Source organism: Prionailurus bengalensis, unplaced genomic scaffold (genome assembly GCF_016509475.1).
Source record: "Prionailurus bengalensis isolate Pbe53 unplaced genomic scaffold, Fcat_Pben_1.1_paternal_pri Un_scaffold_61, whole genome shotgun sequence".
Lineage (NCBI taxonomy): Eukaryota > Metazoa > Chordata > Mammalia > Carnivora > Felidae > Prionailurus > Prionailurus bengalensis.
This window is the reverse complement of record NW_025091162.1, coordinates 89,832-108,812: the sequence shown is the minus strand read 5'-3', so window position 1 is coordinate 108,812 and position 18,981 is coordinate 89,832. Positions and strand designations below refer to the sequence as shown.

The following is an 18,981-nucleotide window of genomic DNA, read 5'->3' as shown; positions in this document are numbered from 1 at the left end:
TTGCAAAGAATGTGGAAAGACTTTGTAGACATATTGCTTGTGGAGGGTCTCAGACCCTAATTTGTACAAAACAAACAAGGAAGCACATGACTTGGCCAAAAAGTCAGGCCTGCACAGGAAGTCCCATTGCTGTGGGGACAGCAGGTTTTTGTCTCACTTCCCCACAGGCCTGGAGCACTGTGTCAGCACCTTGAGTAACATCAACAGACAGGCAGTAATAATCAGCCTCGTCCTCGGCCTGGAGCCCAGTGATGGTCAAGGAGCCTGTGTTGCCAGACTTGGAGCCAGAAAATCTGTCAGGGACCCCTGAGGGTCGATCGCTACTACCATAGATGAGGAGTTTAGGGGCCTTTCCTGGAAGCTGCTGGTACCAGTTCACACCAACAATACCAATGTTGTTGGCACTTCCAGCGCAGGAGATGGTGACCTTCTGGCCCAGGCCCCAGACACTGAGGGCGGCTGAGTCAGCTCAGACTGGGCCCAGGAACCTGGAAGGGGAGAGACAAAGAGAGCATGATGCTGGAATCTAGAGACCAGAGGAGAATCCAAGGCCCACGTGTCCTCCCTGGACCACTTCCTCTGTTCCCTCATCTACTCACCTGTGCTTTGGATGAGAAGGGTGAGGAGAAGAGGGAACCAGGCCATGGTGGAGGTCATCACCGACCCTGCCTTCTGTGGATCCACAGCTGAGCAGATCTCCTCTAATCCCTTCCTTCCCCTTTTCATCCTCTGAGAGAGGGAGGGCCCATCCATGCAAATCAGACCAGCAGCTCTCTGACACTTCACTGACCCTGGGTCAAGTCCCTCTGCCTGAGGATGTCAGGTGGGTTGGACGGGGAGGTGGTCTCTGGGGCCATGCCAGGAGAGGGGAGGTCACAGTTTGGAGTCCTGAGCAGAGGGCACAGGCATTGTCCAGTCTCAGGTCCCAGCTCTAATCATGGCCGACCCTCAGAAGCAGGTGACGACCACCCCCTGGTGTCCAGGCCCAGACACAGCATATGTGACATGGTGAGCAGATCTCATCAGAGTTCCTGCCTTCCCACTGTTCTGTCCACCATCCCCTTCCTTCGGGACAGGACAGGTGTCCCCTGTGTGGCTTCCGATCCCCTGACGACACACTGTGCTCTCCTCTGGCTCCGCATAGTGAGTCTGTCCACAGCGCCCTTGGCTATTATTGATGGGGCAGCACTGACGTGGTGACTCTTGTACAACCACACAGATGAGGATCAGGGCCACAGAGCGATGGGTCCACATTGACACATGGCCAGTTCTGTGCAGGAGGCCGATTTCTTCCCCCTTCCCTGCTTCCTCTCTGGTCTGAGAGTTTTCCTTTCCCAGAAGCTCCCTCAGCACTGAGGACACAGGGAGACCTTTTCTCCAGGTTGTGGGTAGAAGCCCACATCCCTCGTGTGCATTCCTACAGGGTTCCACACTGAAAATCTTTGTCAGCTGTCACTCTTGCCACCTCACATCACATACTGGGGAAGATGGAGGTTGGCTTCACCCCTGGGGAGACCCCAGCAAGGAAGCACCTGTTGAAGCAATACACATGTCCTTGCTCAAGTGGGGACTCTGCCACACCAGAAAGGACGCAGCTGCTGAGTCTCCCTCAGGAAGTACAGGGCCCAGTCCCCAGTCCCAGGTTCCTTTTAGTGAATGGTCCCCACTGAGGCCCTGTGTAGGGAGACAGGGCAGTCCCACAGCGCCCCCTCCTGGCTGAAGGGCACACACCCCACTGTGTCCCACAGCCCTGAGAGCCCAGCGGGTTTCCTCACTTCTGTTTATTCACACATCATTGAGCTGAATCTTGGATAATGTGACCCTGTAGTGCTGCCCATGTTCAATGCAGTATTTTTCAGTCTCCAAAGAAGCCCTAGTCCATAGGATTTGGAGGCATTTACCTCAATTAAATGGTAAGTTGCCAGTTCTTTGCAGAAGATACTCCAGACCTCATGTCCCTCCTCTGGCCTATAATTGAGAATATGTCTATCTCGTGAATGTTTGAAAACTCCTGTGCGTTAAAGCAATGGATTCCAGCTACTGTCCATTAAATTGAGTATTATGTTAATCTTCTATATTTTTAGGTAATTTCCTTGGCTTACTACATTAAAAACAAAAAGGAAATAACAACGAATTTATATTTGATGAAGTCCTATTTAGCAAGTGTCATTTTTTGTTTTTCTTTTTTTGTTTTTTCATGGGTTAGCCTGACAGTGTCTTATTTAAACATTTTTATAAAACCCTAGATCCTGAATATTTTCTCCTTTATTATGTTTGTAGCTTTATGTTTACAGTTATTTCTATAATCCTTTTAGTGATTTTTTAATATATATAAAATGAGTTTTATGTATGATTCATTTCTCTCTCAGGATATCCAATTGTTCTGTGGCCATTTGTCCAAAAGTCCATCCTTTCTCCTCAGAAAGGCTTCTTCTACTTTGTAAAAGAAAAAAAGTGTTTATCCTTCACTCTGTGGGTCCGTTTCTGGGTTTTATGTTCTGTTATCTTGGCCAATGTGTCTATCCTCTATCCATACCACCCTCACTTGCTAGGACAGGAACTGAATTACACTTTTATCCAATTTCGGAAGAACTGGCATATTTACTATAATGAGTCTTCTAACCCATGAACGGAACTTACCTTTCCTTGTTTTAGATCCACTTTGATTACATTTACCAGCATTGTCCAGATTTCAGCACCTGTGGCCTATACTTGTTTTGTGAAATATGCCCCTAAATAGTTCATCGAGTGGTTTTAAGGTTTTTTTAATTATTTTCACGTGTTTATTGCTAGTATGTATACATCTATATGATCTTTCTATGTTGATCTTTATTCTAAAATGTTTCCAAAATTATTTATGACTCTTTGAATTTATATATTTGCATACTCAATTGTAGCTTCCTTTGTAGTTTTCCTGTAGGTCATTCTCTCACCTGAAATGGGACAATTGTCTCTTGTTCTTCCTCATCGGAATGCCTCTCATTGTTTGTCTTGCCTTATGGTTCTGACAGACATATCCAGTCCTATGTGGAACAGCAGTGTTGAGATAGCACATGGTGGCCTTGCTCCCTACCCGAGGTGGGAAAGCTTTCAGTGCTTCATCTCTGTGTGTGTTCACCGAAGGGAAGGTGTTTTATAGTTTTCTTTACCAAACTGAAGATGTGCTCTTCTATATTTCGTTCTCTGAAAACTTTTATCACTCTCATTCATATACTCATTCATTCTTTTCCATGAGCACAAATAGGTCTTGAGCTGTGCAGGAAGTGGAAGAGAATTCATCCTACCTGAGAGAGTGAGGGAGACGCTTTCATCGGTCTTTCTTTTTTTAATTTTTTTAATGTTTATACATATCTGAGAGAGAGACAGACGGAACCCAAGTGGGGGAAGGGCAGAGAGAGAGGGAGACAGAATGGGAAGCAGGCTGCAGGCTCCGAGTTGTCAGCAGAGAGCCCGACATGGGACTTGAACTCAGTAGCCATGAGATCATGACCTGAACCGAAGTCACATATTTAACTGACGGAGCCACCCAGGGGCCCCTCAGCTGTCATTTAATACTTTAGCTATTATCGCAACTGATTTATTTCTACTTCTCCTTTGGTGTCAAGGAGACAAGGCAGGAGGCCTGGTGAGACAGATACCACTCCCTCTTGTCCAATATGAGGGTGGGTGAGAGGATACTTATGACATGGAAGAAATGGCATTTTCTCTCTCCCTTTTCCTGCTGGTTTCTTCACTTCCTTAGACTCCCTATCCCTCCTCACTTTCTTAAAATCCTGGGTCATCATTAGCATGATCACAATCCATTCCAAATACCCCTCGAGGTTTAGTCCCACCCGCCTCACTGACCACCCACCCCCTCAAATCCACATACTGCTCCCTCTCCAGCTGAGTCCCCCAGCTGACTGGCTGCAGGTGCACATGGCCGTGATGGCTGCTCCCGCTGTGAATGTATGAGACTCTCTTCAGGGCATCCCAAGTCAGACACCCTGTGATCCTTCATTTCTCACATTCCTCTCTGTAGTCCATTGTTAGGGCTGTCCTTATCTACAGTGCACAGTCAGACTTCTTCAATCTCCTTGAAATGAGAAAGTATCTTCCACCCAGACTCCACACTGGAAAATAGAAGCTAGAATGTAAGTTTCATGGCATCACCCACTAATTGTGAACAGGCTCAAGTTTTGTTTTCTTATTCATGACAAAAGAAGATGTTCACTGTGGGGCATAAGCGTCGGAGTCTCCCGGGCTTACACCAAGGGGCTAACAAGGCATAAAGAAATACAATGCCATAGAATGCTCACAACTGAGTGCTGGGAGCCGAGCTCTCCCAGCCTGAGTGGCAGGCCCTGGGCTGTGGACGCATTGGTGACTGCAGGGCGGCCTTACGGTTAGCCCTTGCCATCCCCTATGGAGACTCCTCTACTTGCAGGAAGGTTAGCCTCATGCATTTGCCAGCAAAGAGGGCCTGTAAGGAGAGACATACGGATCTGAAAGCCTCACTGCGGCAACTAAGGAGTGTATCTCTGGGCACAGGTGACTTCAACCTCTAGGCCCACCTGGCCCCCCAGAGGCATTCCAAATGGTGACTGAACCTAGTCGGTTAAGCTACAGAATGGTTCATTGGTTCCTAGGTGCATTGTCTCTCTGAGAATGTATGAGGCATGGGTTTCTAAGGCTTTTCCAGCCCCTTTCTGGCACCTCGGACCGAGGCAAACACATTGTTCTTCTGGCCTCATGTGGTTAGGAGGTCATGTCCCTATAACTGTTCCACTTGAGGTGTTAAGAAATGGAGGGCCTTTCACCAGAACAGCTAAGCAAATCCTTTGTAGATTATAGACAAACGCAGATGCATAATGGAATAATGTAAGAAATTAATCTATAATCAAAGGGTATGCGGGAAAGTTAGGGCAAAATCACCATGTTATTTCTTAAAGGTTGTTTGCACATAGGAACATTTTCAAAATTAGGTAATGTTAGAAAAACATAGTTGACGTATGCTACAAGGAAATCACTAGGATATATAATGCCACATTTACTGCAATAAATCGGCCAGCTCAACACACTGCTGTTGTCTGTGTCCATTTTTATTTTTTGTTTCTATTTTAGTTTTTTATTTTAGTTTTGTTTTATTTTCACTTTTTCGCCAAGGCCGTTCATCCTTCGGGAACCCCTGGATCTCCTGGAGCTGCACTCTGGCAACTGAGTTTGGGCAAACCAGATTGGCACCCCAAGACTAGGGGGATATAAAGGCATCCCAAGAATAGGGAGTTGCAAAGGCACCCCAGAATAGAAAGGGGTTGCAGAGCCCCCAGAATAGAGAGGGAGGGGAAAAGGCCTAAAATAAGAACAGGCACAAAGGCTCCCCATACAAAGGTATATGAGGTAAGCCAGATTAGGCATTCAGGGCAGAAGCACTCTCCAACATAGCACTATAGCAGAAAAGCTGCTTTCACTGGAGGAAAGGACCAAGTTAGATAAACAGGTAAATTGAGCTACAGACCGCTGCACTGCAGGCAAAGCAGCCCAGAGCAGAGATGGTTAACAAAAGAAAAGGTGCCTTGTTAACCCTGAGGTTGTTCCCCCTGTCTGCCTTAGCCCCTAGGCTGGCTCCTTGCTGACAGCAGACAGGTGGATTTGGGAATTGAAATCACAAACCAGGAGATCATGACTTGAGCTGAGGTCAGACATTTAACTGACTAAACCGCCCAAGGCTGCTTGTTAGCACAGTGTTTTTATTTTTATTTTTATTTTTAAAAAATTTTTTTTAACGTTTATTTATTTTTGAGACAGAGAGAGACAGAGCATGAATGGGGGAGGGTCAGAGAGAGGGAGACACAGAATCTGAAACAGGCTCCAGGCTCTGAGCTGTCAGCACAGAGCCCGACGCGGGGCTCGAACTCATGGACCGCGAGATCATGACCTGAGCCGAAGTCGGACGCTTAACCGACCGAGCCACCCAGGCGCCCCAGCACAGTGTTTTTAAACTAAATACCCTGAGTCATCTGAAAGCAGAACTGAAGGGGTCCCCAGGTTGGAAAACAATCTCTGTATATAAAGAGTAGACAGCTTTCCTGCCCCAAGAGCACTCATTTGAGGCCCCCAGCTATTTTCTGTGGTCTGTGCCCTGCAGGTTCTACTTGCCCAACACCCATACTGAGCACTTTCCTGGGAGGAAAAGAAAGCAGAAATGCAACAGGGTCAGGAGTTCAGGGTTTGAGGAGAACAAAGGGGATGCCAACCTACCAGTCTCCACCAGGCCAGGAAATAGCCTGAGTGCTTCAGAGACAATGACCAGAGGAAAAGTCCCAGTGCAGGAACAAAAGTAAACTTTGACCTAAAGCACATGCTTGAGTTGTTTTTGCAGGATTGAAAACTTGCCCCACAGGTTAATGAGGTTAAAACAGTCACCAGCAGGACCCGCGCTGACAAACCTTCTTTTTCACAGGAATGTTCCAGTATTTCAGAGGCAAACAGCAGAAAGAGCCTGGGAGCCTAGACCAGTTTTATCTCCTGCAACAGCTCCACCAGTGCAGGTGGACCAGGGAGTGTCCTCCAGGGACCTCTGCCTCTTTATAACGTTAAGCCTCTGCCCTAGGAGGAGGACAAGCTTCATTGACCTACCACATGATGGGCACACAAGCTCCTGTGCTCCATATTCCTGCACAACCTCAGGCCCAGTGTTGCATAAGATGACAAAACTCCCTTTTCTGGGTATCCATCCTAACCCCGAATGAAAGGAACCCACTCGCCTCCACTCAGGGAGTCACAGCTTTGATAATTCTTGTCCCTGATCCCCTTATCTGTGGCAAATAAAGTTTCCTTTGTGTGACAGCATCTGCTGAAGCCTCTGCCTGTACCTCACCAAGGAGTGAACTCAAAGGAGCTCCAACACTTCTAAGTAATATATTTCATCCCTTAACTTGGAAACCTGCCTTCTTCTCTCTACTCTCTACCTGTGGTTTTAGTGACATTTAAGTCTATTAATAAGAAATTTCAGAGAAATATTAAGTAACAGTTTTCTTAAAATTATCTTTGCTCATTTTCACCCTTTATATCAAAGTAAGTTAGAAAAAAATGAAATAATTTTAAAGGTATCTGTTGTTAAGGGAGGTCTCCTTTTATTGTTATTAGTTTAGACTTAACAATATTTTTCATGAAAAATTCTGGGTAGCTGAAGTAATATCCAAATGAGACTTATTATGTATCAACTTCTCCAACCTGGAAGTGAAAATCAATGATAAATGAACACAAAACCAGCCCAGAATCCCTGGTGGCCTGGCTCCCAGGCTCACACCACAAATCATGAGCGTCAGTGGAAAGAGAAGTCAGTTCCCAAAAAGGCTGGGGTGACAGAAGGGGAAAGCTAGCCGTGGGTCTGAACCACCATCACTCGAAGCAGCCCCTGAGAGTGAAGACACAGGACAGCAAGTGGAGAGACCCAAGCCCTGACCACTGGATGGGCATTGAGGGCAAGCAATAGTGAAACGGGAGGTCTCAGATGCAGTGCTGTGGGTAGATGGGAGAGAAAGCCAAGTCAGGAAGGACGCTCTGGAAACATCTCACTAAGGAAAAAGAGGGCGGAGGAGACATGTAGAGTCTGCTGGGCATGAGGGAATGGGAAAAAGAGAAAGGCCAGAGAGCCCACCTCCCCACCACAAGGAAAGGAAAAAGGTATGAGACAAAAACTTGAAATATGGACCGTAACACATAATATTATTCTTCATAATAATAAACAACGCCGGCTAAATTATTGAATAAAATTGCAGTATGCAAAAATCTACAAAATAAAAATTGACAATGGGGGACAATAGCCATCGGAAAATAAACTTTTAAAAAAGAATCTGTCATTACACAACATCATGGTAAATAATTATGTTATTTCGACAGCCTCTATTAAAATTGCAGCCATCTAGATAGATCCGCGTGTCCTCGCCACAAGATGAACACGTCTCTAGATGAAACGATGAAACGTTCCCTGTATTTAAATATGGTGCCCGTGATGTTCCTTCAACAATGCACACGCTGATGCCACTGAAAGGTGCGCTTCCGGGGGCACGTGGTGTGATTCGGCACCTGTGAAATGTGCACAACAGGAAAATCACTGCAGACAGAAAGGAATTTTTGGCTCCAAAGGGCTGATGCAGGGGGGCCATGGACTCACTGCTCGGGGGTCAGGGGTTTTTCTGCAGGTGATGGAAATGTTGTCAATTTGATCCTGATGATGTTTGCCAAACTCAGGAAACATACTACAGACCACTGAATCGTACCATTTAAATCACTGCACTTTATGCCTGTAAATTATCTTAAGAGATTTGTCTTATTTTCAGAAGAAAACAACATGAGACGAAGCTACTGTCACTGACTCTTCATAGTTGTTCTGTGCTCAGAGAGTCAGACCCTCAGACCCTCCGGGGTGTCCTCGGTCTCCCTGTTTATTTGTCACTGGCAGTGACCATGGGAAACTGGGGCACGTTGCTGTATCATTTGCCCACGGGCTTAGAGCACTGTGTCAGTAATGACCAGCCTTGTCCTCAGGCCGCAGGCCCGAGATGATCAGAGAGGCCCTGTTCTCGAGAACCCAGCTGGGATCCCGGAGGGCCTAGTGCTTCTGAGCATCTCAGCTTTGGGGACACGGTGGGGAATCTGTGGGTACCAGCCCACCTAATACGACCCAACATGGTTGCTGATTCCAGTGCAGCTGAGGGTGATCTTCTAGCCCACAGACCCTGATAAAGAGGCTTCCTGTGTCAACACAGACAGTGCCCAGGACCCAGCAACACAGCAGTGGAGACACAGGTCAGTGTCAGGTTATTACTCACAGTGTGTTCTCAAAATGGGGGAAACAAGCAACTTAGGAGTCCCCCAGAAGCAATTCTTCCGCTTTCCACAGCCAGTAACCTGAGCAGAGAGCAAGGAAGGTGAGGAGGGGAGGGATCCAGACCAGGGTGGAGACACCCCAGGCTGTGCTTCTGAGCCCTCAAGGGAGACACCTGCACAAAGCCTCTCTTATCCTCTGCCTTCCTGGAAGAGAGAGAGGAAGCCTTCATGCAAATCTCTCCCTCCCCTGGGACTGAATGTGGTGACAGCTGAGTGTGGGGTGGGACTAGGGAAACTCCTCTAGGCACAATTTTGCAGGGGGCACAAGGCAGGGCTCCAGGCCTGGGTGCTCAGCTGGGACCTCTGCCCCCACACACACCCCTCGGGGACAGGCCCACAGCGCCCCCTGCTGTCTCAGTGTCCAGCTGCACCCATGACTGGAAGGGACATCCTGGAGCTGTGAGAGAGACACCAGGGCACTAAGGACTTCAGTCAGCCTGGCATACTGTCCACCCCCACACAGGGCCAGATCTTCTCCTCCCTCAGGGCTTCTGCAGGTGCCACCACACCTCAGTCCTTGCTGCACACACAGGGCCTCCTCAGCATGAATCACCCTGGGCTCCTCCCACTACTTAGAGACTTGTGTTGTTGGGGCCAAGACTCGTGGACCGCTCGGAGATGATGTTTCTGCCCAGTGAGCACAAGAGTGGAGAGCATGAACGCCCCTCCACGCCCTTTTTGGGAGCCCTGAGGGGACAGCCCAGTTTTTTCATCTCACTTCCCATTCTGGTGGGCCAGTCCCCATTACCCTCTGCACTGACCTCGATGAGGTAGATCAATGACGGTGCATGGCTATAGATCACGTGAGTATATTCTATCTCTCTATCATCTATCAAACTTTGCATTTTCTACATTACCTATAATTGGCATGCTATCGGTCCCCAAACAGACACATATATCAATGCTCCAGATTCAAAAGGCCAGAAATAGGGTGGCTCAGTCGGTTGGGTGTCAGACTCTTGATTTCAGTTCAGGTCATGACCTCAACTTGTAAATTTGAGCCCTGAGCCGGGTTCTGAGCCTGCTTGGGATAATCTCTCCCTCTCTCTCTGCTCCTTCCTCTCTCTCTCTCTCTCTTTCTCTCTCTTAAAATAAATAAATAAACCTAAAAATACCCAAATAGTATAAATAAGAAGACCAGAAATAAGTGCAAGTTCCCCTTGACAAGCACAGAGAATGGAGACTGAAAATGAGGCTTTCCTCAGTGTCTGGAGGAGAGCACACATGGATTTTGCAGGGAATTCAGACAAGAATAAGCATGAATCATATCGCAGATGCCTCATAGGAGGTCCTCAGTTCTCACGGATGTTCCCTGACACACTTTGGGAAAGAAAAGTGGAGTTTCTGGAGCCCCTACAGTGGGCACACGGATCCCCGTGCCATGGGCTGCAACGTGCACCCACATGGTCATTCCGCGGTAAGAAGCCCACCTGGGTCAGGCCACATCAGCAAAGAGCCCCATGGGAGCTGCCCTCTGCCCTCTGCTGCTTCCTGCATTGTCATGGGCTCCTGGGGCCCTGGCTTCTCTGTATACCCAGCTGACCCATTTTCCTACTGGGTGCACAGTTACTGTTTGGGATGATAACAAGTTTTGAGAAATGGGGAGTTTTGATGGTCACACAACATGGCGAATATATTTCATATCTCTGAATTGCACAAGAAAGTAATGAAAAGAGTAAATATTTGTTGTGTGTATTTTCATAATTAAAAATTACTAGCTGAAAATGCAAATTATGTTTAAGAAGTTGCACTCATACAAATCTCTTTCCCATCTTTATATGTGTTACCCTATTCTAACTCATCCTCATCACTAAAAATTGACGGATTTTATTATCTTTTTCCTGTAGGTTCCACATGTAAATGAGATAAAGCATTTGCCTTTCTGTGTAGGCCTTATTTCTCTTAGGGTCATGTCCCACAGGTTCGTCCATGTTGTCACAAATGACAAGACGTTCTCCTGGAAAGGCTCATGGGATCGACTTCCTTTATACAACATCGTGCCCCGCAGCCCCTCTACTGCATGGATCACGGACAACCCCGATGTGGCAGGAGAGGAGAGGAGGACACAGTCCATTCTTCTGGTCTCCAGAAACCAGCCACAAGTCTGCCGTGGGCCCTGATGATGTCAGCTGTAGGAAAGTCACATTGGTGAAACCTCTCAAGCAGACTGAGAATTTTGCTGCAATGGTGGCACTCCCCCCTTTCCCTCACAAGCCCCACTGAGAAGTTTGCTGACTGGCACACACAGTTTCTCCCAGGGGCAGTCACCCTCTCCTGACATCACAAATGAACGGCAGGTACCCAGCCAGTGGGCCAGGCCAGCTCTGTGTCTGTGATTCCTTAGTGTCTCCTCGCTGGGACACAGAGCTACTCAGTCAGCCCTGAGCACAGGAGCCTGGAGGGAAGGGAGGGCCTCTGCTCTGACCCCTGGAGGAACACAGGCCATGCAGTGGAGGACTGTCTGCTGGGGAGTTGGTCTGTACACTCTGACCAGAAAAAAAGGCAAGTTGATTTACCCTTGTGAAGAGAAAAAAGCCAAATCCAAAGGCTCTAATTTTATGTGTGAATCAGTAGGCGAAATTTCTGCATCATTATAACTTTTTTGTTGTCTTTGGTTTGCTTTATTGTTGTTGTCGTTTGTCTTTCTTTTTTTTTTTCTTTTTTCCAGAGAGTTCACTCAGGTTTGGTAGGAAACTGGGAAGAAGGACATTCAGATCCAGTAGCTACACCCAAGTATAGTAATTGTGCATTCAATTTATATTAGACTTCAGAGAGTCAGAGTACAGTGGTCTAAGCAGGCTGGGTATTTGTCCCACTTCCCCATGTGTCTGTGTCACCGTGACCAGCACTACTGTGCCCGATTGCACAGTAATAGTCAGCCTCGTCCTCAGGCTGCAGCCCAGAGATGAGCAGAAGCCCTGCATTGGCCGAGGCATCTTTGGACCCAGACACTTGATTGGGGACCCCGGGTCCCAGCTCATTGCTGGAGTCTGAGTAGTAGTACAGGAGATACCGAGGAGGGCTCCCTGGATTCTGTTGGTACCAGTATATGTTTTTACTACCAACGCTCACGTCCCTGCTGAGGGTGCAGGTGAGTCTGGCTGTTGTTCCCAGAGATGCAGAGAGAGAGGCTGGCTGAGTCACGACAGGCTGGGACAGGGAACCTGCAAACACAGACACAGCAGAGAGAAGAGAAGGAATAGCGCACATGGGATTAGGGAGCTGAGCCAGAGAGATTTGACCCTGGCTGCAGGCCCACCCTGGGGCCCTGGGTCCTGTCCCTACCTGTGCAGTGGCAGAGGAGCACGAGGAGAGCATGGGTCCAGGCCATGATGACACACGCCCTTCCTAGACCACAGAGCTGGGGCTGGGCTGCCCAGGCCTGTCTTATCCCCAGTCCACAGAGCTCACAAGGAGGGGCTATTCATGCAAATGGGACCCACGCCTGCTTCTCGCTCCTGCGCACTTAGAGGCCTGTAGCACGTTGACAGCAAGACTATGTAATGCACTGGTTTCCCCCTGGGTGGGCCTGGAAGAAGCAGCTGCTGGGACCACACACAGGCCCAAGTTCAGAGATTCGTCCAGGAACAGAGAGGACACAGATGCCCTGTCCCCACTAAAAACAAGGGGCCCAGCCCTGGGGCTTTCTTTCATGGAGGGCTTCTCAGCATGGAGCCCCCATCCTGCAGAAACCCCCAGACCTTGTCACCGTGCCCCCTGCTGGTGTCTGGGTGAACCTCTCGTTTCCCAATGCAGGCTTCCCTGGTGTCTATGTTTCCACCACCTGAGAGTGATCCTCCAGGGAAAGAGAAAGATCTTGCTGTACCATCAGGTATCATTCATGGATGGGGGGGTCTGTGTCAAGGACACATGCAGTCCTGACCCAGGAGAACCTGTGAACCACTATGGAGCTGAGGACAAGACACATGGGAGAGGGAATAGAAACCATCTGTCCCAATGGAACAGCTCAGACAATGCATGCTGGCTCTGGGTGCCGGATGTGGACAGGAGCTCACCTAGGGAACACACACTCACACAGAAGGACACGTAGAATGGGCATGCTGGGTCCCTCTAGACAAGACAAGCAAACCCTGATGAGGGTGCTGCAGGTGTGGGACAGTGCAGGGACCACTTCAAGGCCATCTTGCGACCTCACCTCCGTGTTCTGGGAGACTTGCAATCCCATCTGTGAAAATCATCAGGAGAACCTTCTAGATACAGGGAAAGGGGACCTTTCAGCTAAGGAACTGGGGGAACACCATCGCCCTCTGGTGGACATGGGATGCACAGTGACCCAAGGCCTGGGTCCCAGCCCCTCATCCCCCCTGCTCACTGTTGCAGACTCTTCACAGTGGATTCTGACACTAACACATATGCATGGAAGTTTCATCCATGTGTTTTGTGGCCTGATAACTCATGTCTGTCTCCTGCGTCCTATTCCATGTGTGGACATACAGATATTGTTTACCCATTCTAAAGGGTACGTTGGTCACTTTCGAGTCCTGGCAATCATAAATAAGACAGCAAGAAACATTTAGGTGCATATTCTCTTTTGCACACAAGAACCTCATTTAGAGTAATCCGTAGGACTGTTCTTTTTGCATTATCCTTAAGGCTTTGTTTGCCGTGGAAGACACTGCCAAGGAATCTTCCCAAGTGATGGGGCTTTTCGCACTCCCACCAGCAGTGAATGAGAGTTCCTGCTGCCCCACATCCTCGGTAGTATTGCTGCTGTCACTGTATTGAACTTTAGCCATGGTCATGGGAGGCCTCTGGTACGTCCTTGTTCAATTTGTAATACCACAATGACATATGAAGTTGGAAATCACTTTGCATGTGTAATAGTCATTTTGTCTATCTTCCTTGTTAAGGGATCTGTTCAGATCTGCTCATTGGGAAGGCACTGCCCAGCACCAGGGAACTCAGGAGCTCAGCAGAGCTCCATCTCAGGAAAAAGGGAGAAAGTGAGTGTGGAGTCTGACACAGGACTCGATCCCAACACCCTGGGATCATGACCTGAGCTGAAATCAAAGAGTTGGACGCTCCACCAACTGAGCCACCCAGGTGACCCTCAACAGTTTGTTTTTAAGTAACCTCTGTACCTAAAGTGGGGCTTGAACTCACGAACCCAAGGTCAAGAGTTGCATGCTCTAACCACTGAGACAGCCAGGCTCTCCTCCACTGAGTCATTTGTAACTCTGAACAAGCTAGTTTGCCTTCGAAAATATGAACACAGGGTGAGTAAGGATCACTCTGAAGATATAACTGAAGGAAGGGATATGGCACTCTCAGATCATCTTATTCCCGGACAACAAATAATCTTTTGGAAGATCTGACAACAAAAGTCACTCCTGGAACCTCTTGACAGGGGATGCCACCAGGTCTAGAGAGTGGAGGGAGATTTTCTCTCACTTCCCCATGGATCTAAAGCACTGTGTAAGCATTGGTACTATCTTGGCATATATGACACAGAGTCACTTCCTTGCACACAAGATTCCAGAGACGTCAGAACATATGCATTGGTCAAAACATCTTTGGATCCAGAAAATGACAGGGCACTGGGATCTCTGGTGTGGTATTTGACCCTGCCTTGAATCGCAGGAGATACCACAGAGGATTCCATGGCTTCTACTGGCACCATTATGCATATTTCTTAAAACAACAATGATGTCACTTCCCAGGGTGAAAATGAGTCTATTAGATTCTTCAGAGATGCGGAGAAGGAGGGTGACTGAGTCAGCACAAGCTGGCAGAAAGAACTTGCAAACACCCACACTCATGGGTGATGGGGCAGGGATGGAGGTGAAGCTGCTTGGAGGTCTGATCCAAAGGTGTGGACATAGGCTCAGAGGCTGCTTTGGGTCACCGAGGACCGTCCTTACCTGTGTGGTAAGAAGAGAACGCAAGGAGAAGAGGTTACACCATGGTGGTCACAGTCCTACTGAGAACCCATGGCTGGAGCTAGGCTGTCCCAGACATTTCTTATCTCCTTCAGTGGTGTCTGGGAGATGGGATTCTACTTAGGGTTGCATTTTCTTTCTTGATAGTATATTTGGGTGTTCAAATATAGTAACTTTTGAGAGGCTCAATTGATGATCTCCCCCCCTTTTTTTTGCTGTTTCTTATGATATCCTAAGTGAAGAATCTCTTGCGAAACCCCAAAATCATAGGGATTTCCTTCTTGTTTTCCTCTAAGATCTTTATAGTTTTAGCTCTAAAATTTAGATCTTTGATCCATTTTACATCCATTTTTGTTTATAGTATGTGGTAAGGGTCTAACTTCATTCTTTTGTGTGTGGATATCTAGTTGGTCCAGCACCATTGGTAGGAGAGAACTTTTTTTCACACTACATTCTTTGAGAACCCTTTTGAAAATCAGTTCACCATAGATGAATGATTTCTTTCTGGCCTCTGAGATAAGTTTACATTTTTTTTTCAATGTTTATTTATTTTTGGGACAGAGAGAGACAGAGCATGAACGGGGGAGGGGCAGAGAGAGAGGGAGACACAGAATCGGAAACAGGCTCCAGGCTCTGAGCCATCAGCCCAGAGCCTGACGCGGGGCTCGAACTCACGGACCGCGAGATCGTGGCTCGAACTCACGGACCGCGAGATCGTGACCTGGCTGAAGTCGGACGCTTAACCGACTGCGCCACCCAGGTGCCCCGAGATAAGTTTAATTTATACCTCTGTCTATCCTTAGGCTGGTACCACATTCATCTTGACTATAGCTTTGTAAGTGAGATTTGAAATCTAAAAAAAATTTTTTTTAATGTTTATATATTTTTGAGAGAGAGAGAGATGGACACAGAGTGCGAGCAGGGGAGGAGCGGAGAGACAGGGACACACAGAATCGGAAGCAGGCTCCAGGCTCCGAGCTTTCAGCACAGAGCCCAATGCGGGGCTTGCACTCAACAGTTGTGAGAACATGACCTGAACAGAAGTCGGACGCCCAAACAACTGAGCCGACCAGGTGTCCCAGTGAGTTTTGAAATCTAGAATTGTCAGTCCTGAAAATGTGTTCTTCTTCAGGATTTTTTGGATGTTCTGAGTCCCTGCAAATCCACAGAAATTTTAAGGTCATCTTTTCTTACAGTGCAAAATAGACATTTGGACATTTGATAGGGATTGCATGTAATCTACCAATTGCTACGGAGAGTATGGCTTCCTAACAATTGTAGTTCTTTATTTGTTTTACAAGTTAAATAAGGTAAAATAATAAAACATTCATGTTAAACATCTGTTTATCTACTTTTGTCTTAGTACAGAAAAACTATAAAGATAAATACGGGTCCATTAGTAAACATGGGTTGTTTTTTACTCAAATATTTTATTATGTTTCTGGAAATTGTGAAATGTAGTCATAAAGTTGCTATTCTAAAGAATACTAGCATAGCAAATAGTTCACATTTACTTCCTATTTAATTTTCACCAGAAAACTAAGGTTTCTAGAGTTAGGAATTCTAATAAATATAATTTAGATGACTAAAAATAATAAGGAAAACAACTATGTGCTCCAGGAAAGTAAGACATGTGTTTTTTTTTGGGGGGGGGGGGGAAGGTATGAAGAATGGGAATACATTTTGTGTTGAAGGAAAAGAAAAATAATTTTGTCCTAACATGAGTCTGGTTATTCAAAGAATCCTTAGATCAAGATCTAAATGTATAAGAGAAAGCTGTAGTAGGATTTTGGAAAAGAAACCTGGAAAGGAATTTTAAGTGTGGTCAATACTGGTTCAAATTTTAAAAATATTCAGTAAAGAAGTGGTGTTTCATATCAAAATACATGGATGAAAAGTTAAAATTGTGTTTTCTCTGGGTTAAAAGGTGAAAATTTTCTTGAACTATTGGTCTGCTCTTATTAAAAACGGTAAACAAAAGGTTTATTCACTTTTAACCTTATCTGCCTAGAATACAAGCACTCTGTTTTGCCAAAATATTTCCTATGTTCATCAGAAATGTCATTCATTGAAAACAAATTATTTATAACATTTCAGAAGTCCTACGTGTTGCTTATAACTAGGTAACTTTACTTGCTTTTAAAATGTGTTTGTGTTGGGTGTCGCAGGAATAAACACATTTTCGTGTCGATTGCATCGTAATGAACTCTACTCACGTCTTTGGCCATGACCACTTTTACGGCTTCTCATGTATAGTGACCATGTTACTCCCAGGCTCCTGCAATGTGTTTCATCGTCAGGGATATTCATGGAGAGGTCTTTTGACAAACTTCGGGTTTTGATACCGTTAGGATAGTAACACAGAGGTATAAATTCCAAGAACAAATAGGAAAACTGGATTCAAATGGCACAAAACTTAATACCATGACACTGAATGTACAGAGAAGGATACATACAATTTTCGTGATGTTTTCTTTAAAACATTGCTGCCTTTTAAAAACAGGTTTTTTTCCTTCAGTTTCAAGACACTTCTTTTAAGCTCACTTACACATAATGACATGATGAAATCTACCTTTGTCAACCAATGAAGCCATTTAATTTTTTTCCCTACCTGATCCCTCCAGACCTCAGAAACTGTCAGTGACTCTCTCATATTTTTATGGTGATACATTTATTAGCACAAGTTTGATAAGATTCCATTTTTCTTGTAACAGACTACAATTGGAAACATTGGTCGTATTACCAAGAGGTTGACAAGAATGTCGTATTTGAAAGAGATATGCAGATGCAGATACTCAATATCACCAGACAGCTTTACGGACCTAACCTTGACTTTATGGTTCCAATGCAGCTTCTTGGAAGTATCAGCCTGCCACCTGCTTACAGAGTTCCCAGCAACTCTTCCAGTGTGTCAAGCAGGACATTTTCTGGAAGTTGCAGGAAACTTGGGATATACTGGGACCCTGAGCACAGAGAAATTGCCCACTTCTGTAGGCGTTGCAGGCTAAGTCTGATGGCAGGTTTTTGGCACCAGTTTGGCTGGACTTTTCGCCTGCAGGGGCTGCTAAATGTTCACCGTAGAGCTTTCTTATAAAAGTTCCAGCAAAGCAGGTTTTCAATAGCTATTTTGCTGTAGTTAGGTAAATAATCATCACAGCAAGTTCTTTTTCAAACTACACTTATTTTGCAAACAAATGAATGTCCATTTGGCTGTAAGTTGGAGATACAGGGGGCGTTGTAGAGAAAAAACAATTTTTTCAATAAACACATGAGTAAATACTTGATTCTAATCCTGTTCATTATAACCTGGACTAGAAACTGATTTCTATAGCTTCCTACACTGTCTGACTACAAGTCTCAAATGTAATATTGTTTTATCTTAATTTTTTTCAACATTTGTTTATTTTTAAGAGACAGAGAGAGACAAAGCTTGAGGAGGGGAGGGGCAGAGAGAGAGGGAGACACAGGACCCAAAGCAGGGCTCCAGGCTCTGAGCTGTCAGCACAGAGCCCGACGCGGGGCTTGAACCCACAAACCCTGAGATCATGACAGGGGCCAAATTCAGGCACTTAACTGACTGAGCCACCAGGTGCCCCTCAAGCCTAACATTGTGAATTTTCTCCCAGCAGCTGAGCTGGACTAACACTGCCTTTTGCCAGGAGTCGTGCAAAGTAAATCTGAACAACTTGCTATAACTTCAGAGAAAGTTGATGTAACTTCACAGCAGCTCACACAGAGGGAGCCTTCATGTTCTTCCTCTCCTTCCCTTCCCCATCCTCAGCCCCTGGTTCCTTCCTGTCATGAGGCCCTTGACCTTCCCCATCCCTCCACCTCTCATCCGGAGCCCCAAACCTGACTATGGCTCAGTCCACAGCCCCTGCCAAGTCACACCTTCCTGCTCCCCTCCTGCTCCTTCCTTATCTGTGCACAACTGGGATGTCATTACGGGGCATCAGATCTGGGGTTCACTGTCAAACTCTACAGTGCTCCAGCTCCAACCCCAAAAACCTCACCCCTCCTCAAGATCCTGGGACACAACCTTCCTTTACAACACGTTTAGGTTCTGTGTCCTCTCTCTTGTCCTAGACACCGTCAACTCCCTGAACATGGGGACCCTTCCTGTCACGTCCACATGGATCCCACATCCCTAGAGTCATTGTGGCACACACTAGGTGTTCAGGAAGTGCTATGGAGCACATTATCTGGG

At 46.5% G+C, this 18,981-nt stretch overlaps 1 pseudogene and 1 gene segment (V, D, J or C); both read right to left on the bottom strand.

Annotated features, from left to right (window-relative positions):
- On the bottom strand, positions 1 to 695 carry LOC122478422 (annotated as a pseudogene).
- Positions 696 to 11,664: 10,969 nt separating this feature from the next.
- Positions 11,665 to 12,286, bottom strand: LOC122478412. The segment is given in 2 exon segments: positions 11,665 to 12,038; positions 12,160 to 12,286. Coding segments are annotated over 2 exon segments (420 nt in total).
- Positions 12,287 to 18,981: the final 6,695 nt, after the last annotated feature.